Source organism: Vombatus ursinus, unplaced genomic scaffold (genome assembly GCF_900497805.2).
Source record: "Vombatus ursinus unplaced genomic scaffold, bare-nosed wombat genome assembly UNPS02014822.1, whole genome shotgun sequence".
Taxonomy (NCBI): Eukaryota; Metazoa; Chordata; class Mammalia; order Diprotodontia; family Vombatidae; genus Vombatus; species Vombatus ursinus.
Window position 1 is genome coordinate 1,315,315 of NW_020954600.1, and position 21,781 is coordinate 1,337,095.

General features: G+C 53.6%; 1 protein-coding gene across 1 annotated transcript; it reads left to right on the forward strand.

Moving 5' to 3' along the window:
* The first annotated feature begins 343 nt into the window (after positions 1-343).
* On the forward strand, positions 344-20,981 carry ARHGAP1 (Rho GTPase activating protein 1). Its single transcript, XM_027837800.1, has 13 exons — positions 344-448; positions 7,484-7,649; positions 7,826-7,921; positions 13,633-13,720; positions 16,163-16,294; positions 16,569-16,655; positions 16,763-16,861; positions 16,961-17,068; positions 17,156-17,232; positions 17,593-17,670; positions 18,370-18,498; positions 18,716-18,819; positions 18,977-20,981. The coding sequence occupies exons 2-13, from the start codon at positions 7,511-7,513 to the stop codon at positions 19,157-19,159; spliced, it is 1,320 nt and encodes a 439-aa protein (XP_027693601.1). The 5' UTR covers positions 344-448; positions 7,484-7,510; the 3' UTR covers positions 19,160-20,981.
* Positions 20,982-21,781: the final 800 nt, after the last annotated feature.

Here is a 21,781-nt window from a genome sequence, read left to right on the forward strand (position 1 = left end):
CTCGGGTCCTCCTGACTGCAGGGCCCGTGCTCTAGCTGCCCGTTTGTCTTTTTGAGCCTCTATTTCTGAGACACGCAAGCGCACAGAGCGTAGGACTCCGCGGGCCTCCCAGTGAAGGCGGAACCCTATTTCTCCTCCTCTCTCCCTCGGAGAGGAACCGGAAGTAATGGTAACGGACAGTGGCGGGCACAAGGCGGAAGCAGCGACCCGGAGCCCCAGGAAGCGGCCATGTTTGTTGGTGGCAGCAGGCCGGAAGTGGGCGCGCGGCGGGGCGGAAGTGGCGGGGCGGTGGCTCCGGGGTGGGTGTGGGTCTGGGTGAGTGTGCCCGCGAGGGGGGGCGGCGGTCCTCTCTCCGGAGCTCCCTCCCCCCGTGCGTCCGCTTCGGAGCCGGATGTTGGCGGAGCTTTGACAGGAGGAGGCGGCGGCAGAGGCAGCTTCGGCAGCGGCGGTGAGTGGGGCCGGGGCCGCGCGGGGGAGGGGAGGGAATCGGGACCCCGACCCCGAGAAGAGGGGCAGCCCAGCTTCCCACCGGCTGGGACCGTTGTACAAATGGGGAAACTGAGGCTCGGGGATTGATGTCTCCAGTGCGCCGAGAGCGTGGACGAATGGCCCCTTCCCCCTCTCCGGGCCTCAGTTTCCCCCTCTGTACGAAGCAGTGGGTGTCCGCGGGAGCTGGGGCCAGGAGGAATCCTCAGCTCCGGACTCTCCGTCAGTGTGGCCCAGGGCAAGTCAGTTAGCCTCTCAGTGCCTCGGTTTCCTCATCTGTAAAATCCCACCCTCCCCTCCCTTGAGGCGTAACCCTGGACGAGTCACTTCCCCTTTCTCAGCCTCAGTTTCCTCACCTGGGGGGGGGGCTATATAATAGCACCTCCCTGACGTTATGATTGTAAACCTCGTTCAATCAATAAGCATTTATTAAACTGCTCTGGGGCCTCAGTTTCTTCCTCTGTAAAACGAGGGGGTTGGACCCCATGGCCTCTGCGCTTCCTTCCCGCCGTAGATCTGTGGTCCTACTGTGTGCGGGGCGTTGTGCAGATGAGATAAACCATGTCAAGTGCTCTGCAGTTCTTGCAGGGCCATGGACGTGTCCGGTGTTATTTTTGTTATCGGTAACACCGGGGAGTTGGTCTTTGGTGTTGATTTCGGCTCTCCACAAGCATTAGTTAAGTAAGCACGGGCAACACAAATATGAAAAGTGACATAATCCCCGCCCCCGAGGGGTTTAACTCCTCCAGAGGGCTTGGCGAGTACACAGCTGTAGATACAGCCATGCTTGCTGTCTTCCCCATCGGAGCCCTTTGCACATAGTAGGTGCCCAAATACTCGACCCAGTTTTGGCAAGTGTCTGTATCCTTCCTCATTTAGCAGTGGGGCAGAATAGTGTCCTAAAACATCTGAAGACCAAAGTATAGGTATGCTTTGATCCTGTGCTTAATAAACGTTTGTTTAATTTATAGTTTAGTATAAAATGACTTTGCCGGTGTTACTTGGCTACTAATTATCAGAGCTGGGAGTCAAATCCAGATCACCAGGCTCCAAGTCATAGCATCGAGAAGTGGAAAGAACCTTAGGGTTGCTGTACCCCGACTCCCTCATCTTACAGATAAGAAAACTTGAGAACTACCCCCCTCAAATGAAGTGGGCTTGAAGTGGGGGTCTCACAGCTCATAAGCAGCAAGGCCAGGGTTCATCCCTAGGTCCCCTGACTTCAAATCCAATGCTGTTTATTAGAGAAGCTGGTCAAAAGTGAGGCTGGGTGAGACCGGGAGGACCTAGGGGCAGGTGTTCATCATTTGGGTTCAAAGGCTGTTGGACAGAGCCTCGGCTGCCTCGGTAGGGGCAGGACTGGGTCTCTGTGGGTGGAGGAACCTTTTACCCTAGCAGGATCCAGTCTTCGTCAGGTTTCCTCCTGGGCCCGTAGCCCATATACCTATCTTCAGCCCTTCTCTTCCCTCTTTTCTTCCTGGGGGAATAGGCCCTGCCAGGCTGGGGTTTTTGTAGATTGTCCCAGGTGAGTTTGCTGTCATAATCTCAGATGGTAGATAAAGGAGACTTCCCTGGTATGGGGCATGTCAAAAGGAAATTATCCAGGAGGCACCAGTGTGCTTTAATTCTGAGCTGGCACCTAGAAGTGAGAGACATTCAAGTTCAAAGTAGCACTACCCCATTTATCTTGTAGCAGTAAAGAGACAGCAATTTCAGATATAGGTGGGAGTGACCTAGTAGGGACAGTCACACGGTGAGCTCCCTGAAAGCCATAGGGTGTGTACAACTTCCTTCCTTACGCTCTTCAGGGTCCGGGTGATCTACCTTGGCTAAGCCTGTATCTGGGCTCCTGACTTGACTGGTAGAGTTGAGCTATTGAGCATTCTTGGGTGGGTAAAGCCTTAGATCCACGCCAGGTATCCCCGTGCACACTTTGGGGTGGCACCACACAATATCTCTGCCCTTTTGTTTTACTCCAAGGAGCTGCATTGGTGGTTTTTTCTCCAGAGAGGGAGAATTTGAATCTTTGAGTGAGAAGTGGTTTGCACAGAGTCCAAGCCCTTCCACATCAGGGTCTGTGAGCCAGCTTAGGCTGGAAATTCCCTGCGCCAGTAGGATACATCACCTCTTCGATGGGAGAGCTTGGGAGCAGCTTTCTGTGATTGGGGTGCATTTGTTGGCTATAGCTTCAGAGGCGCTGATAGGGGTCAGCCAGGAAGGGGCTGCAGTCAGGAAGTGAAAGCCGTGGAGTTGCAGAAAGGCGGTGAAATTTCAAGTTCAGTCCTCTTTTCAAACGTTGGCCTCCTTCCTCTCTTGCACATACCTGAACTCCAAGCTTCTCTGTCCTTTAGTTCAGAGCTGGACAGATATTTTAGAGTTCATGTAGCTCTTTATTTCATCCATGGTAAAACTGAGGCCCAGAGAGAGGCCCAGTGGGCCCACTGGCAGATCTGGGGCTGTTCAGTGTGGGGTCAGCAGAGCATCTGGCGTGCGGCTCCTTTAGCAGCTGCCCTCTCCAGTGCCTCTTCCTCCTTGTGTCCCTGGGACACAGAAGTGTGAGCAGTGGAATTCTCCAGGGAAGGGCCTGCATGGCATGGAGAGGGCACGAGGAAAGCAGTGTGGTGTCGTGGTATGGAGTCAGAAGTCCTGGGTTTGAAGTGTGGCTGGCTCCACTGACTAGTGGTGGAGTCACTCTCTCCAGATGGAAAAAAAGGCCATGGTGTCCCGCTGCATCCACGGCCATCTCCAGTTGTCCTGATTTGTATCTTACCTTTGGACCCAGATGGCTCTGGAGGAGAGAGTGAGGCTGGTGACTTGGCACAGCCCTCCCTCGCTTAAAACAGTTCATGTGTAAGTCGTGACATCACCTCCCTGAACAACAGCTCTCCAGCTGAGCTTCAATTCCCTCTAGTTCCTAAGAACTGGAGCATCTGAAGATCCCGGTGGACTGCCCTGTAGAGGCCTTAGTGAAGGCTGAACTGCTGACCCCGGGAGTTTCGAAGACTTGGGTCTGATTCCTAGCTCCGCCTTTTCAGACCCCTGTGACCTCAGGCAAGTCCCTTCCCTTCTCTGGGCCTCAGTTTCCTCATCTGTAAAATGAGGACTTTGGCCTAGATGATCTCAAAGGTCCTTCTAGCTATACATCTCTGCTCCTGTGTTATGGGGAAGGTTCCTGAACAGGTGTGGTTTGGGCTTTAGAGCCTCTGATGTCCCTGCTAACTTGTAGATCCCCTAATTTGGTGTGAAATCAGGTGGCCTTGGGCCACGTGATTTCATGGCCCTCCTGACATTTTTTGATTCTGTAGCAGTATTTTTGGAAAGTAGGGGAGTCACATTGTGGGGTGAGGTGTGCCTCTATTGAACAGACATCCTGGATTTTCCAGGAGGGTCCCAATTACAAACAGTCAAGACTGTTGTCCTCATAAATCCAGGAAATGTCCTAGAGTGTCAGGTAGTCGTAACGTCCTCCAGGTCCTTGGAGTTCTATTACCTCATACTTGGCCACTCCTAGATCCCTCCCATGATCTTTCAGTATATAAGGTCCATCTTGTCTTCATTAAAATGCTCTGATTCTTAGAATCTAGCCACTGCTCAGATTTTTACAATCTAGCCAATACCTCACAGATGCTCAGATTCCTTAAGAGTCTGGCTAATATGGCGGATCTTTAATAAACCTTGTCTTTGGCTGAAAAAAAAAATAGTCATGAAGTCACACACAGCTACAACTACAAGGGCTTCCAGACCAAATCTGACATTTTACAGGTGAGGAAACTGAGGCCCATGGAGGTAAAGTGACTCTCCCATGGCAGAGCTGGGAATCAGATCCAGTCATCTGGCTGAAAGCCAGCTTTCCCCAGAGACATCATGTTGTCCTTTCCCCCATGGAGGTCTTGTCCATGTAGCCTACACTTGAAGACCTTGGGACAGAGGGAGTCCCCTGTTTTCTGGAGCAGTCCTTTCCATTTTTGAGTCACTAGAATTTTGGGGAATTTTATCACCAATAAGGAAACTGAGATTCAGCCAGGGAATGACTTGCTGGTTATACCACGGTTAAGTGGAACCAAGCCAGGCGTCAGGCCCAGGACTTCTGAGACCAAGTGCAGGCTGTCTGCACTGTCCTGCAGCACTGCCTTCCTCCCCCCTGTGCCCTACCAGGCAGGCCCTGCTGGCAGTCGAACCGTGGGCCTCTGACTTCAGGGCCATGGTCTGTGTACGGTACTGAAGACTTTCCCAGTGACATTTTAGCCGGTAGTAACTGAATGAATCAAGTCAATGAGCTTAGTAAAAATAATTATACAAACTACACAAAAAGGAAAGATCCCATCGGCCCAAGAAGACAAGCTGGGAGTGATGTATGTTAGCTGGCTCATCTGGCAGGGCAGAATCCGGCCTTGATGTAGCCGGGAGCATAAGCCAGGTCGGCTGATATTAACCTTCCTGCTCTGGGACAGGAAAGTGAAGCTGGACGGTGTCCTGATTTATGATTTGTAAAATGGTCTCCCTTCAAAAAAAAAAAAAAAAGCAATTCATATTCATACAGGGACTTAAGGTTTGCCAAGCACCTTCTTCGCAGCCACCCTGGGAAGTCAGTAGTTATAAGGCGGTGATCCTTGGCTGAGGATTGGGAGTAGAGGGGGGAAGAATACATTATTAAGAAGGGAAATGATATTTTCCTTATAAGGAACAGTGCTCTTGGGGAAGGAAATTGTATTTCAAGTTGGTGGGAAAGGTTAGGGTTAGCAGCAGTCTTTTGGGGGCAAGCAGGAGCGTTTCTTCTTTGGTTGAAGGGCTACCCAGATCTGGCTCTGAGCTCCCCAGGAAACTGATGTGGAGCTCAGAACAGCTTTTAAACATTGAGTCAGAGTGGTTGCCTTGGTTACAGGGTGGTGGTTGCTAGGTGCAGGGAGGCAGTTTGCCATCCCAAGCCCTTCGCTGGGACCGTCATTGCGTAGTTGTTGCATTACCTCATGGCCCAGAGGAGTTCGGGTCTGGGCCCAGAGCTTGCAGGTTCTGCTCCCCTCCTCCTCACTGCCACCCCATCAGAGCCTTGTCAATGAGTTCCTTATCTTTCCTACCGATCCTCTGACCATATATGTCTCGTTTGGGCTCTTGGAATGTGTCTGGGCTCTGAGCAGGCTTGCTCCTGGGACCTCTAGTGGGGAGCAGATTGATCTGGGATTCTGTGGGGATGTAGAGAGGCCCAAGAACCCACCTCCTAACCACACACTACCACGCCCTGTTTTCTATGACTGGAATCCAAGCCCCAGGGAGTCTGAAGGAATCCCAGTTCTGGGCCTTGCTCTTGCCTAGATCTCTAATCCTGGGAATATTTTTCCATCTTCTTCTCCCAAGTCATAGGGCTATGAATGTTTCTTCTTTCTTTTTTCGCCACCTCCCCTCCAGCCTGCTTATCCAACTTTGTCTAGTCCTGGAGGGGCAGAGCTGGGTTTGGGCAGCTCTGGGTACTTACCTGCCTTGCCTGTAGCCCTGTCCATCCCCTACATGGTTTCAGTCACTCGATCCTATCTGGGGCCCTACACTTTTTCTCCTGAACTTAACAGGCTTAAAATTGATCTGATCTCCTCTACACCCACTGCTCCTCTTGGCTGCCCTGTTTCTAGTGAGGACACCACCATCCTTGCAGCCACATGGCTCTGAAGCATCCAGCAGAATCTTTGACTCTTTCCTCCTCCTCCTGCCATTTCTAAACAGTTTCTAAAGAGTCTTTTGTGGAGGCAGAATAGACGTCCATCCCAGTCTTTCCAGCTGAGTGGCCAGCCCCCTAGTTTAGGTCCAAATCACCTCTCACCAGGACTATTGCTGTCACTACCTAACTGGGCTCCCCCTTCTCAAGTCTTTCTCCCACATGGCTACCAAATTAATATTTCTGAAGCACAGCTTTGACCATCAGACAGTCAGAAAACCTTTATTATACTCTTAACTGCGTCCGATGCTGTGCTAGCTGACCATGGTGCTGCCCTGTTTAAGAAGGTCCAGTGGCCCCGGTGGCCTTTAGGAAAGGTGCAAATCTTTCTGCTTGGCTTTGAAAGCCCATTAAAATCAGGCCCCTGCCCCTTTTCCAATTTATCACATATTACTCCCTTTCCCACACCTTAGTTCCCAGCCACGGCCCCTGGATGTTCCTCTCCTGAGGTCCTGCCTCCTGGAAGACAATTCCCCCCTTATCTCTCCCTCATGGCTCAGCTCCAGGGCTCCCACTTTTTCCAGGAGGCCTTTCCTTGTTTGCCCAGTGGTTAGCTCCCTCCTGTGTCTGCGTTTTATGTCCTTGCCCCCAGAAGGTTAAAGGGAGCGGGTGCCCCTTTGTTTCCCTCCCCTTTTACTATTATTAGCACAAGGCCTGAAACATGGCAAGTGCTTTGAACTGCTTGTTCCTGGAGTGAATGACTGAGCGCGAGGCCAGGGTAGGCCTGGAGTCTCTGGAAGGGATGGAAGAGTAAGACCCGAGCAAGGCCAACAGCAGTTCCTGCCTGGCCTGAGATGGCAGGTGCCCATGCACCAATCGGCCTCTGCTTTTTAAGATTTCCTTTCCACTGGGCGTGTTAAGGGCCCAGTCCTGAGGCGAGCCTAGCTTTGCTAGCTGGCTGCACAGCCTTTTTTGCTCTTTAGCTCTCCTGGAAAGGGAGCCAACCGCCCAACAGAGTCAGCTGGGAATGGACCATCTTTCTCCTTTTGTAGCTGGAGACCACGATGATGAGGCTGTAGCCTGGGCAGCTGGGAGGTGGGCAGTGCAGAGCCTGGCACAACCCTTCCCCCACCCAGCTGGGAGATTCAAAGGGAGGCGCTGAGTTGAGCTGTCCTGCATCCCAGCTGCCGCCTCTGGCAAGATCCCCAATCTGTGGGAGGCAAGGAGACCCAGAACTTCAGGCAACCTGAATCACAGATCGGGGGAGCAGGGGGAAGCTTGCTGTGGAAGTTATAGTTGGCAGGGAAGAGTCTGTCCACTGACCAGCTCTGTGACCCCTTCGGTGTCTTCCAGGCTCTGCAGGGCACGACCAAGCGCAGCATGGCCATGGATCCTCTCTCCGATCTGCAGGATGACCTAGCCTTTGACAACACCAACCAGGCCCTGAACCAGCTGAAGCTGGCTTCCATTGATGATAAAAACTGGCCGTCTGATGAAATGCCTGACTTTCCCAAATCCGGTAGGCACTTACTGACGCTGGGTTGCAGGAGGAGTGGAAGAATGGGGGAACAGAGGGAGCCCAAGGTGGGAGAACAGAGGAGGAGATCCTGGGGCCCTAGCAGAAGGCCATGTTCAGGAGTGAAGGGGCCCCCCAGATTGTTTCCTAACCATGCGCTATGACTGCCTGCTTCTCAGATGACTCCAAGAGCAGCTCCCCGGATCCTGTCACACACCTGAAATGGGACGACCCTTACTATGACATAGCCCGACACCAGATTGTGGAAGTGGCAGGTGAGCATTCCAGGGTCAGGCTGGGGCCCCTGGCATTGGCCAGCCTCTCAGGGGGATATAGGAAAAGGAGATCTTGTTCTCCAGAGGTGCAGCTTTGCAACCTTTTCATTCTGGAGAAAGTGATGGTAGTCCTCTCTCTGGCTGGCTCGGAGGGTCTGAGAGACCTGCCTCCTATTCAGCCTTTGCTCATGGGGTCACAGATCTCGGAGCTGAAAGGAACCTTAAGGCTCACTTGGTCCAACAGGGGTGGGGAATCTGTGGCCTGGAGGCCACATATGGCCTTCTAGGTCCTTGGGTGCAGCCTTTTGACTGAGCCCAAGTTTTACAGAACAAATCCTTTTATTAAGGAGATTTGTTCTTGAAGTTTGGATTCAGTCAAAGGGCTGCACTTGAGAACCTAGAGGGCCATATGTGGCCTCCAGGCTGCAGGTTCCCCACCCCTGGTCCAACCCCTTAGTTTTATAGAAGAAGAAGGCAAAGTCCGCAGGGGCTCAGTGATTGTCCAGGGCAGAGCCAGGATTGGGACCAGGCCTCCTGCTCCACGAGGGTCCTTCCCACTGAACCGTATCGACAGCTCTGTGCCACCTGTCTAATTCCTGGGCAGTTATAATAGCCTTGCTAGGTCCAGGCTCAAGGTAGGCCCATGGTCCAGAACCCCGACACTCAGGTCTCCTCCCCACCATTGTGGTGGCTGGTATGATGGTGATGAGGATCACCCCTTTGCCCCTTCTCTTGGAAGAGCCTTTTCACATAGTCATTAACAGATACTTGCAACGTGCATGGTAACATTGGTAACGTGCATGGCGGCTCTAAGCTAAATACTGGGGGAGTCACAAAGAGGCCCCTTGCCCTGGGGATGCCATTGCTCAAAGAAGAGAGAGAACATTGGAAGGAGAAATCCAAAGTCATCTGCCACTGATGGGAAAAGTTGGGGAGCTGTTTGGGGTGGGGCTCTCACAGGAGAACAAATTGGAGTCTTCTATGCAGTCAGGAGCAGCTTTTTGGGCAAAAGAGACTGTGCCCCTTGAGGGGGGGTGATACTGAATGAGTCTGGGCAGCATGATGTGCCTTGGGGGTCAGCAGAGCCCCCAAAGGAACTGAGCAGGGCCTCATTTCTCCCAGATTCTTGAGTCCTGGAGAGGGAGACAGTGGAGCTCGGTCCTCAAGAGGGGCACCGAAGGAGAGGGAGCAAAGATGAAGAGGTCGCCTCCCCTCCCCCCCCGCCGCTCCCCCAGCACCTCTTCATTAACGTTCTGTGGAATCCTTTTGTGTCTGGGTCTGGGTTGCATACATTAGCTCAGATGTTCTCACCCCTGGACTTGCATAGTCTTGGTGGGAAGGACTGGAGCACTCAACAGTCTGGTCTCAGCTGGAGATACGGTGGCCTCGTGGAGGTTCTGGAACCTGTCTGCATCCTCCAGACTCGGGCTTCAGCTCCGTCCGATGTTGTGCGAGTCCTTATGGGATCATCCTGGATGCCGTGGTGTCGAGCTTCTAGGCACAGTGGGAGGTGAAAGGGGTCTTGTACCCAGGGGATGGTTGCTCTCTTCCCTGCCCCCACCCAAGGGATCATGCAGAAGTGGTGCTGCAACATTTTTCTGTCTCTCCAGGGTGTGGTGAGCCTGAAGGGGGCCAGCCAGGTAGGTGGGGTCCTTGGGCTCTGCACTCTGGCCTTTGGGGCTCCCAGGCGCTGGTGGTGTTGATCCGGAGGGGCTCTCTGGTGGGGGCTGTGTGGGGCTGGTGGGATTGCAGCCCCTCTCCTGGTGGCTGATGGTGGCATTGGAATGAGGTGCAGCCAATGACTCGATCCAGGAAGGGACCCAGAGCAGAAACTAAAGCAAAATGGATCTCAGAGAAGAGAGGTGTCTGGCCCGCTTCTGTCCTCACCCCACCAGGATTTGCAGGGTGTCTGTGCCAGGAAATCCAGAAGCTGAGCCAGATCAGGGCTGGAACCAAGGCTTCTCTCCAGAGAACATCCCTGGGCAGGGCATCCCTCCTGTGGAGCATAGACATCACTGACATCATTAGTGTCATGAGGGCCCCGGGCCATGGGAACAGAAGGTTGAGTTTGTCCATAGTGGCCTGGAGGATGGGCAGTGAGGAGGGTGTGAAGCCAGGTCATTCCCTCCCCTGCTTCACTGCTCCTTTCCTGAGCTTGGAGGCCTGTACGAAAGCTTCCTCCAGCTCCCCACTAGGACCTTCCTCCTCGTCAGCTGTGCAAGGGTCGTGGGTGTGGCCGTTTCCACCGTGCTGCAGGAGCTGTTTTGTTGCTGATTAACTTTCTGGTCTAGACCCTCCCGGGGAGAGTTGCTGATTGGTATCTGGGGAGTGCAGCAGAGACCTTGCTGTGCAGATGACCCACGTGCTTTCAGCAAACAGTGACCATCCCCAGTGCAGTCCTTTCTCCTGCTCCTTCTCACCCCTCAAATCCAGAGTGGGGAAGTTCTCCCTGGGACTTTCTTGAGGCCAGCAGGCTCTGGCTGCCCATGGGGGATCTTCCAGGCTTATTCTAGAGTTGGCCTCTTCTGCCAAAGAGTGGCCCAGGAAGGGGTCTCCTTTTTGTGAGTTGCTGCTCCTGTCCCGTCTCTTTCACTGGGAGACCCAGCACCTCCCTCTTTTCCAGCCAATTCCGTGGTCCCCCTACATCCAGGCTCCACAGATTAACCACCCTGCCCCTGGCTCAGTTTACCCACACAGGGCCGAGAAGCTTAGGGCTCTTATGCTCTGTTTTTCTGTTCATCTTGGCTTCTTCCGGGTAGAGATACAGGGTAGCTGGACTAGGGGCACCTGCTGTTGGAGTAGATCTCTTTTTTTCCCTTAAACCTTTTCCTTCTGGGAGCTTAGAGTTGAAAGGGAGGTAAAGATGGACAGGCCTAATAGGTTCAGTGTTTCCCTGCTCATAGAATAGGGCCTTCCACAGCCAGGACTGTCACGCTTGGGCTGCTGTGTCTCCAGCTCGGCTTCATTATTCTACAGTGTATTCAGGGGCCCCTCTCAGGCTGCTTGTGGTGCACGGGTGGGAGGAAGAAGTCAAGGACAGCCTAGGGAGAAGTCCTCTGGGGAAGAGCCAGGGCCAGGGTGCAGGGAGAAGAAGGAACTCTCTTAGCTCAGTGGATTCTGATTCAGGGAACCGCTAAAAGCGATGGCAGTGGGAGAGGGCTGTTAGGGATTAAAGGAATTTAAGCAGGGGCCAGTGACTTTGGAAAAGCCACCTCTCCATGGCACACAGGCCAGACGCTTCCTCTCTGCCTCCTTCCCACTGCTCGTAAGAGCCCAGGCCTGCTGAAAAAATCAACACAGTAACACCCTCTCCTAAGTGCAGGGGTCAGCTTGGGATTGGTATCACTCTCATGTCCACTCCTCAGCACACTGGAAGAAATGAGGTCCTACCGAAGAGTCGTAGAGATGGCCCGGAGAGCCAAGAGCCCCCAGTGATTTGTCTCAGACCACTTGGTCTGACTCCAAGGCTCTCTCCCTTCTCCACTTTAGAAGGTTGAAAAAGGAAACAAAGTCATCACGCCCTGAAAATAGTCGCTAATACATCGATCCCTTGGGAAATGAGGCTCCACTCGAGGGCTGTTAGAGTTTACCACCAGGGTCTGGCCCTGCCTTTTGTTACCCAGGCGTCCGGGACTTTGTCAGTCTTCATCATTCACTCTCTGGGTTTAAAAGAAAGATCTGAATATCACAGGAGTAAGGGGTGGGGTGATCCTGGGAAAATTGGTGACACCTGGAGTAGTTTTGCATGGTGATGTCTTTGTGAAATGAAGCGTTGTATCCCTCTGGCATGCCCCTCCCCCAACATTTGATTCCATCCTTGTCCTAAGAATTTGTGCACAGTTGCAACTATAACCTAAATTTTATTAAATGCAAGACCAAAAGTGCATTTTTATGTTCCATTTTTCAAGATAGAACCCCAATCAAACATTTTCCCACTATTTACTCGGAATGTTGGCCATTTTCCAGTACCAATCATCCTCAGATAAAGACGACTTCCTATACTATGTTCATGAAGATGACACTAGTGTCTTTTGTCCTTGCCTGGGAGGTCTGACTATAGCAACTATTTGCATCTGGGTGAAAATCTTTTCCTTTTGAAGAGGCCTATGTTAAAATAACCTTTGGATACTGGATCCAGATTCTGCTCCTAAGCTCTTGATTCCCTTTCCTCCCGCTGGCATCAGAAGACTGAGGCATGTGGCTGCTTTGGGATGGGCATGAGGTTTCCTGGCATCCTCATTATAACTTGTCCTGAAGGAACAGGAATGAGGGCAGCATAGGAGGAGGGCAGTGGACAGTAGTGTTTCTCCCTGACAGATAGGCGCTGCAGCCGTCAGCCGTGTTGTGTGAGGACTCTGGAGTCCTTGAAGGGATCCCTGTCCCATTCTCAACAGCAAGGAGCATCTCATCTAAGTAGATGCCATCATATACCCTGAGAGGCTCCAAGGCCCCACAGCAGGGCCTCCCTTCAGGATGATTCCATCTGTGACTCTGAGTGACTTTTAAACAGACAGAACTTTTACATCAAAATAAACATTGTCCTTCAAAAAAGTCCCCCTTCAGATGCCCTCTGCCGCCTTCACAACCAGTAGCACATACATCCTTTCTTGTTCTGGAGCACTTGCTGTATGCTGAGCACAGATCTTTTATCCTGTGGGGTTGGATTTCTTTTTTTTTCTTCCCCAAAATGCCTCTGACTCAGATGTGGGGCATGAACTGGAGACAGTGTGGTCCAGTGGAACTGGCTCTGGCATCAGAAGACTCTCTCGGTGACCTGGGGCAAGTTGCTTAATCATCTCCTCGGGCCTCAGTTTCTTCATCTGTAAAATGAAGAGGTTGGGCTAGACAGACAGCCTCCGGGCTGTCTTCCAGCTTTCGCCCTGTGACCCACGCTTACAAAGGAGACGCACATTTCCTTGCAGGGCTTCTCAACTGGTTCTGAGGGCAGTTCCCAAAGCCAAGTCCAGACACGTGATAGTATTTCAGGGATTTATGTGTGGCCTCTCATGATGACTCCTGAGATACACACAGCTCATAGGCAGCAACCGTGATGCGTGGAAAGAGTGTTGGGCTTGCTGGACTACCTGAGCCGGATTCCTGTCTCTGACTTTTTTTTTTTTTTTGAGAAGGGGTCTCATCCCACCTAACCGGGAAGTGTAATGGCTACTCTTGGGTCTGACCCCAATATGTATCAGCTCAGAAGCTTTAACCTGCTTTGTCCTTTTCTGACCTGGCTTGGTTCATCCTTCCTTGGTGGCCCTTCACTCAGGGGCCTGCCGTGTTGTGCCACACGTGTTGCCTTAGCCCTCCTGCCCCTCAGAACTCCCACACTCAAGTGATCCTCCAGCCTTTGCCTTCTCGGGAGCGGCGACCACAGATGTGCGACCATAACTTAACGGTGTGGTCCTGGGCAAATCGGCTCTCCTTTCTGAGATTCACTTTCCTTTTGTAACATGGGGGTGACAATTTTCACACCGCCTGCTTTATTGTGTTGTTAGGGAAAATGCTTTGTAATCGAGGGTGTCATGTAAGCATGTACTATGATTATTTGAATGAGATAGATCATTGAATGTCGCAACTTTTTTTTTTAAAATCCCAGTACTTTGTGGCTGTGCTTTGTAGACCCTGGGAGCTGCCTTCAGCACACCCAGGCCCAGGGGACGGCTTTCAGGTTCTTCTCTCTGACTTGGCCTCTCTGTCTCCATCTCTAGGAGATGACAAATATGGGCGGAAGATCATCGTATTCAGTGCCTGTAGGATGCCTCCAAGCCACCAGCTGGATCATGTTAAACTCCTGGAGTGAGTAGGGTAGGGGAGAGGAGGTGGGAGTTTCTCCCAGTTTTTCCCAATCAGCAAGTTCCTTTCTGAGCTACTTCTGTGGGAAAGGATCCTGGAGGAAAGAGGGAACAAGGGAAAGGGAATAAGCATTTACTAAGCACCTGCTATGTACCAGGCATTGTGCCAAGTGCTTTACAAATATCATCTCCTTTTATCCTCACAAAACCTCTGGGAGGTTGGTGCTATTTTTATCAGCATTTTACAGTTGAGGAAACTGAGGCAGACAGAGGTTAAGTGATTTGCCTGGAGCCACAAACTAGTAAGTGAATGAGGCTGGATTATCCTGACTCCACTATGCCCCTTGGCTGTCCAGAGGCCTGCCCTGTTGCTGGGAGAGCCAGGGGATACTGGATTGCTTGCCGTAATGAATTCTTCTCATCCTAGGAAAGTTATTTAATTTTGGGAGACTCAGACTAGTGCCTTCCACTTCTGTAGTTCTCTTGACGTGCTTGCTTTTATTTCACTTCTCCTGGTACAGTTATGATAGCCATCTTTTATTTTCATAGCACAGATAAATCTGGTGTGAGTACATGCTAATGCCCAGTACCCACGGGCCACATGCTGCCCGCCGTGTGGTTGGGATAGAAGTCTCCTGGGGAGATGGCTGGAGAGTGTCGGGAGGGGCTGTTTTCTGCATGACCGCCACGAGGGTCCAAGCTTAGCTTTCAGGCCTCGGCTCTCTCCATCTGGCTTCCAAAGACTCTTCCTCCCTAACCCCCGCTTCTTAGAGAAGAGGGATGTGCCTAGTCAGCTCTGTTAGCTGACTCAGTCTCCTGGCCTCTCTCTTGATTCGATCACAAAGGCGATAGACATTGGACTTCAGTGGGAAGAAGTCAAGGAAAGGGGTAGGAAAGGGCTTGGCTTTGGGACGACTCCCTGGTTCAGCTGAGGGAGGAGCATTCCAGCTCCCAGCCCCCTTGGGCTTCCTGCTGTCCCCTGGAGCTCTCTGGCCTAGGCCTGGGGGTACTTGGCTTCCCCTGGTTCCTGGGATCCCAGACTCAGAACTGCTTCTTTCCTGGCTCCAGCTCCCAGGAGATTGGGCTTGGGCCTGAGGCTGAGCTCAGGCTGCTCCCAGGCCTGGCAGTTCCCACCCTCCTCCCTAGGCTTAGGGACCGCATTTACCATTGCTTTGCCCCCTGAGCAGATCATCTTCCTCCCTCCCTCCCCACCTGATGTGTTCTCCCCTGCCACAGCAGTGCAGTGCAGGGCCTCTGTCTTTGTATCAGCTGAGGTGAGTCTGGGTAGGTGTGCTGTGATCGGGCATTATAGGCGTGGGTGAATTCCACTGGCTTGCTGCACTTGGCATTGCTTGCATTTCTGAGGACTGTGATCCCACGATGCCATTAGGTGTGCTGGCCTCAGGCCCTCCCTCTGCTGTGCTGTGGAGACAAGATAGCCCTTCCTCCTTCCTTCCTGAGCTCTTGAGGGGTACATAGTCCTCTACCTGGCTCCAGAAGACTCAAGGGTCTTGAGGGGGGAGGGGCTGGTAGAGACAGCTTTGCCCTAGGAGTCACAGGACCCAGGGGTGGTGCTTATCAGCTGCGTGGCCTCACCCAACCCCTTTCCCCTCTGTGGCCTCAGTCTCTTCATAAAATAAGGGCCGTGGCCTCAGAGATTTCAGGTCCATGGTCCTGGGGCCCTTGCTCTTGGGACAGTAAAGTCATGCACACAGATGCACACACATTTGTCCTCAGGCATTCTTAGGCAAGGGTAAAGAACATGCATGGCTGGGCGCTCTCTTCTTTCTTTTTATGTTCTATTGTTGACTTTTGTTCTTAATCCTTAGCTCTACCCCTCCACCCTCTTATTGAATCTTTTCTTGCAACAAAGCAAAGCCTACTCCCCAGACAGTAATCACAGCTGAGAACAGGAAGGGTGAGTCATTACAAGTCAGGTGGGCTTTAAGAGGCATCACAGAAATCATAATGAAAATTATAATAATAATATTCATATAGTACCTACTATGTGCCATGTACCGTGCTAAAGGCTTTATTATCTCGTTTGATCCCTCACGGCTCTGAGAGTTTTATTTCACCCTGTCTGACCCCCTCATTTTATATATGAGGAAACTGAGGCAAACAGATGAAGTGACTTTTTCAAGATCATATGTCTAGTAAGTCTTAGGCGGAATTTGAACTCAGGTCTTCCTGAGCCAGGGCTCTGTGCACTGCACCGCCCCCTGGTGGCCTCTGGGTATAGCGAAAAGAGCCCTGGGTTTGAAATCAGGAGACAGGGTTCACATTCCATCTTGGACCCTCTGTGGCCTTGGACAGCTCTTTTCCTCTCTCTAGGCCTTAGCTTCCTTCTCTGTAAAGTGACTGGAAGCTCCTGGCCCTAAGTGTAGGCCCCGGTGAAGCCTGCAGGGCTGGGGGCTGGAGTGACGGGGTGGGGGTGTCTCTGCAGGTACCTGAAGCACACCTTGGATCAGTATGTGGAGAGTGACTACACCCTGTTGTACCTGCACCACGGCCTGACCAGTGAGAATAAGCCCTCCCTCAGCTGGCTCCGGGATGCTTACCGGGAGTTTGACCGCAAGTGAGTGGGGGTGGGGATTCAGGGAGGAAGGCCTTGGGGGCCCTGGGGGCTCCAGCTCATCCTAGGGAATTGTGGGTTCTGCCGCTGGGGCCAAGCAGGTCCGGACCGGTGCCTCTTCCGGTCCCCGCGAGGCTCTCATCACCCCCAGGTCTTCTCAGAGTAGACCTCCTTAGTCGCTTCCTGCAGCACTGCCCTTCTGGATGCTTTCCTGCTTGTTCCTGTCCCTGCGCTATGCCCTCTGACTCAGGCCTCTGCCGCCCTCCTCCTTGCCCAGGTACAAGAAGAACATTAAAGCCCTGTACATTGTGCACCCCACCATGTTCATCAAGACGCTGCTGATCCTCTTCAGACCCCTCATTAGGTGAGGTTGGCGGGAGGGAGCGCCCTGAGGCAGGCCTGCAGGGAAGCCGAGCGACTCAGGCAGAGCGCAGGCCTGCCCCTGAGACGCATCTTCTCCTGTGTTGCCAGCTTCAAGTTCGGCAGGAAGATTTTCTATGTGAACTACCTGAGTGAGCTGAGTGAGCACGTCAAGTTGGAGCAGCTGGGCATCCCCCGCCAAGTGCTCAAGTGAGATGCCCGGGCTGGGGAGGCAAGGGAGGGGCAGAGGGCCAGGGGCTGGCCGGTGGCTGTGGCCTGCCTGTTCTGACCCGGACCCCTCTTGCCCAGGTATGACGACTTCCTCAAATCCACCCAGAAAACCCCGGCCACAGCTCCCAAGCCCATGCCCCCTCGGCCCCCGCTACCCAACCAGCAGTTTGGGGTCTCGTTGCAGCAGTGAGTACACAGGCAGGGCCGTGGGTGCTGGAGGGCAGCGACGGAAGGGGCAGCTCGGGGCTCAGCTCACCCACCCTTCTCCTGCAGCCTCCAGGAGAAGAGCGCTGAGCCTGAACACCTGCCCCTTGTCCTCAGAGAGACTGTTGCCTACCTGCAAGCCCATGGTGAGTGGAGGGCCCTTCCCCAGCAAACCAGGTCCGTTGGGCCTTTTCCACCCCATTTCTGCCTCATAGGCCTCATAGGAAGGACATGGGGCTCCTGAGGCAGGAGGCCTGGCTGCAGGTCTTGGCTCTGACTTTTTACGTGTGCCGGGGGGCAGCTCACTTCAGCCTTAGCCTCTTTATCTGTGCAGTGGAGAGGATCACAGTGCACTCTCTACCTCGAGCATCCCTGGGGCCGAGGCCCTTGGCCTCGTTTTCTTTGGTGCCTCGGTGTCCCATGGAACGGCCGAGATGCTGAGCCATGCTGATGGGGGCTGGCCCGGCTCCCTTCTCGGGCCTCACTTTTCTCCTCTCGCTGTCCAGCTCTTACCACAGAGGGGATTTTCCGAAGATCAGCCAACACTCAGGTTGTGCGGGAGGTGCAGCAGAAGTACAACATGGGTGAGTGTGGCCTGGGCATCTTCTGTCTCCGCCCCCCCCTCGCCCCCCCATCTCACTGGGGGGAGGGGGCCAGCAGGTGGCCAGGGCCCTTTCCTTGTGGGGGCCTGGTTAGTGACACTGGACCTCCCCACCCACACCTATGATCCTGGTGGCACCCAGCCTGCAGCCTGGAGTGTCCCCGTGCTGAGGAGGTGCCGTGATCAGCACCCGTTCTTGGATTCTGGTTATCCCTAACTTGTAATGGATGGGGGCAGCTTCTTAGAGAGAGGGTGAGTTCGGTGTCTCCAAAGACTGCTGCCCTTGGGGTCAGCCAAGACATGAATAGGGCTGCATTTGTGAGTCCTTTACAAATCCAGGATTGCCACGGATTGCCTCCATTATTACTACGGCCAGTTCTGGGCTCCATCTGCAAACCTCCCATGATGGACAATCCACGGTGTCCTGAGGCCATCCATTTCACTTGGGGATGGCTTGAACTGGTGACAAGCTCTCAAAACCCTAGCTGGAGTCTTTGTCATTAACACTAGCCGGGGAAGGAAGTGAAGAGGTCCCCCAGGGGCTAGTGTGGGGGCTAGTGTGACTCCCTGGGCCCGAGGGTGGTGAGAAGCTTCTCCCAAGAGGCCTGGTGCCCGTGTCAAAGGGTCAGGGTGGCCAGGCTGGGCCTGAGGCCAGGCTCACGCCTTCTTCCTGTCACCCCAGGGCTGCCGGTAAACTTTGAGCAGTATGACGATGTGCACCTCCCAGCGGTCATCCTGAAAACCTTCCTTCGGGAGCTGCCTGAGCCGTTGCTCACTTTTGACCTCTACCCCCACGTTGTGGGCTTCCTCAGTGAGTGCCTTACCCTGGCTGTCGGTCCCACCGTTTGTCCACTTCACTCTTTCCTCTGTGGCAGGCCGGGGCAGGCGAGAGGAAAGATGGAGAGTCTCCCTGGCACAGCGGCTCCCTCAGCTGGCCCTCCCCCTCTCCATCTACCCATCCCCTTGGCTGTGCCGCTGGGATGGCTCGGCCCTCACCTGCCCCTGTGGCCTGGCCCCGTCTGTTGCAGATATTGACGAGGACCAGAGAGTGGCAGTGACCCTCCAAGTCCTGCAGACCCTGCCTGAGGAAAACTACCAGGTGCTGCGCTTCCTAACAGCCTTCCTGGCCCAGGTCAGTGGCTTGGCTTCCCAAAGAGGTGCAGACGAGTAGGGTCGTGTGTTGGTGGGTGTTTGGGGGCTTCTGGGAAGCTCTCCACCGAGAGGGGGCAGGGTGGAAGGCGATGGTCGTGTTTCCCTGCTGCAGCCTTCTTCTCCTGGCCCTTTCCCAGATCTCCGGCCATAGCGACCACAACAAGATGACCAACACTAACCTGGCTGTGGTCTTCGGGCCCAACTTGCTGTGGGCTAAGGATGCTGCCATCACTCTCAAAGCCATCAATCCCATCAACACCTTCACCAAGTTCCTGCTGGATCACCAAGCAGAGCTGTTCCCCACTTCAGAGGGGCCCTGAGTGCCCCTCGTTTCCATCCCACCCCCTCCTCCCCCTCTTCTCCGGCAGCCACCGTCCATTCCCTTGGCCTCGTCCCAGTGGATTCCCCATGCAGGAATAAGCCTCGGGGTCCTGAGAGGTGCCAGTGCTCGGGAGGGAGAGCCCTCCTCTGTGATGGGTACAGAGTTCCCAGCCAGGGAAACCCTTCTGTTGTGCGCCCACAGCCTCGCCCAGGCCCCCCACCCCACTGAGGCTCCAGAGGCCTCTCTTTTTCAACATTCCTTCTCTCAGCAGCCTTATACTCCTACACTGTCTCTATGGTGCCCAGGATGCTGGAGGTTTCCCTGATGCCGAAATCTGGCTTTCAAGATGGGGAAAGGGGCATCCCTGACAAGCTGTTTTCCCCTTGCCCTCCCTGTTGCCCTGGTACCTGCAGATGACTGCCCACGGGGCTGGTGGCTCTGGGGCCGGTTGTCGCCTCCATGGTTTGTGTTCAGTGTGACCAGGAGAGTGTCCCGATTCCCAGAAAACGTTCCGGGCCAGGCTAAGGCCATACCCCCCCACAGTGGGGGTCCCTTGGTTTGGGGACCAGTTTCAGTGACATTGGCCCTGCCAGGTAGCACCTGGCTCTACACCCCTTTCCACCTCCTAGATTCCCATTGTCTGCTGACCGGTCAGAGGACTCCGGATTGGATGGTGGCGTTGGAAGAGGGGAAGCCCCTTCATGGTCTTGGTTTCTGGTACTGGGGACTCAGAAGCCCCTCCCTCCACTCCAGAGTCGTAGAGTATCTCCCTGAGGTTTGGTCAGTGACAGGTTTGTCCACGTTCCTTAGGTGCCTCCATCCACTCCTTCCCAGCCTTAGACGAGATTCCTGAAACCTCAGGGCTTGTGTGGACTCTGTTGTGTCAAACCCGGGGTGCCAGTCACCTTGGACCTTAACATTTTTTTTTTTTTTTGCCAAGTTAGCCCCTTGGGAGCAGGGCACTGGAATCAGAGCACCGTTTGTTGCTCCGTGTTCTAGGGGCTTCCTGAAGGTTGGGTTTGAAGGGCCTCTTGTAGCTGTGCCTTGAGGGTAGAGGTGGCTTTGATTGATTGGCCTTTGGACCTTCAGGCCTGTCTCCAGGCTCCTGCAGGCCATGGGGCTCTTCTCAGTATGTTCCTGTCAGATGAGTCCATGATAACTCCATGCAGCCCTACAGACCCAGGCAGCCTAGAGCCAACCACCCGCTGTCCTTGAGAACCTTCTATAATGCCATTTAAAAAATGTCCCTTATGACCTGTCCCACTAGTATGTGTCCAGAGCTGATCTGCCCCTTTTCCTCTTTTGTCCCCTCCCCCCTCAGCCCTGGGGGAGCTCCCATTCCTTGTTCCTCTGCCCCCACATCCCTGGGCAGGAGCAGATCTGCCTGGAGCTCAGCATCTTCGTGGCCTTTGCTGACCTCTTGCTCTCTTTTCTGACCTGATTAAGCCAGCCCTTCCTGCCCACTGTCTGGGGGACTGAGGCTGTGCACTGGCCTGACTGAGCTCTTTCCTCTTGAGGTTACAGGTACTAGTGAGGCCCTGGAAGCTGTCCCCTGTCCCTATCTGCCCCTTCTGCTTTCGGTCCTCATGTGTGTACTGCATTTGCCTGCGGCCTCTCCCCCCAACTCCCTGCCTTTTATGGGGAGGTTTTTTGAGCTGTCTCGTCCCTTTCCTCCTAGCGGCCTTTCCCACTGGTCTGCCTCTGGGAGGGCTCGACTGTGAAATGAGTTCACATTCACACTTATCGACTTCCTCTGCACCAATCGTGTATTTCACCATTTGCACTTTTTGTATTTCAATAAAAATAGAGATCAAAAAATATCCCAGCTGACTGGTGTTCAGGGAAGGGTAGGAGACAGAGGCGGGGTGAGAGCTGATGGGATGGTTGGATGGGAAGGGGGCAGAATCCAGGCCATAATCTGCACCCCCCTCGCCTTGTTCTTCCTTGCCTCGGTTTAGTCCACATATGGGTGGGATCCTTAATTAAGAGCGAGCTAATCTAGTCCTCTCTTTTTACAGTGAAGGAAACCGAGTCCTAGAAAAGGGAAGTGACTTGGCTGAGGTCACAGGGTGGGTCAGGATACTCCTAACTCCCTCTCACTTTAGCAGAATCTGGTGGGGTTGGTCCATTGAGAGCAAGGGGGGGCACAAGGAATTTATTTCTTACTATGCTAATTAGCCATTTCATTTCTCTAGGCTTCTGCGGGAAGGGATGGAATAGAAACCTCACCCATCTGAGCAGCTGGGCTGTCTACACCTGGGTGGAGTCACCAGGGAGGAGAGAGGGAACCAGTTTTTCCTCTCCACTGTTGGGGAACTGAGCTGCAGTTTGCAGGCTCGGGCTCTTCCTTGGGTTAGTTTTGCAGACAGAATTTTGCAATATTTCATTTGGCAGCCCTGGCTGGGTTCTAGCTATTTCGATGTGAATTGTAACCAGGAGGTAATGGTGGCCTTGGTCACTGTGTTTACATTTCCTTGCCTAGCCTGGACGCTGGAGGCATCAACCAGTGTTATTACGGCCGTTGTTATAAACAGAGCGGGGGAGCCCTGGAAAGTTTGCCTAGTGCACAACTGGACCCTGGCAGTCTTCTCTCCCTCACTGCCTTTCTGAGCAGCTTCAG

Coding starts and splice junctions, on each gene's coding strand:
- ARHGAP1 (XM_027837800.1), top strand. CDS start 7,511: ATGGCCATGGATCCTCTCTCCGATCTGCAGGATGACCTAGCCTTTGAC. Junction 7,650..7,825: donor GCCTGACTTTCCCAAATCCG/GTAGGCACTTAC, acceptor CCTGCTTCTCAG/ATGACTCCAAGAGCAGCTCC. Junction 17,671..18,369: donor GCAGCAGAAGTACAACATGG/GTGAGTGTGGCC, acceptor CTGTCACCCCAG/GGCTGCCGGTAAACTTTGAG.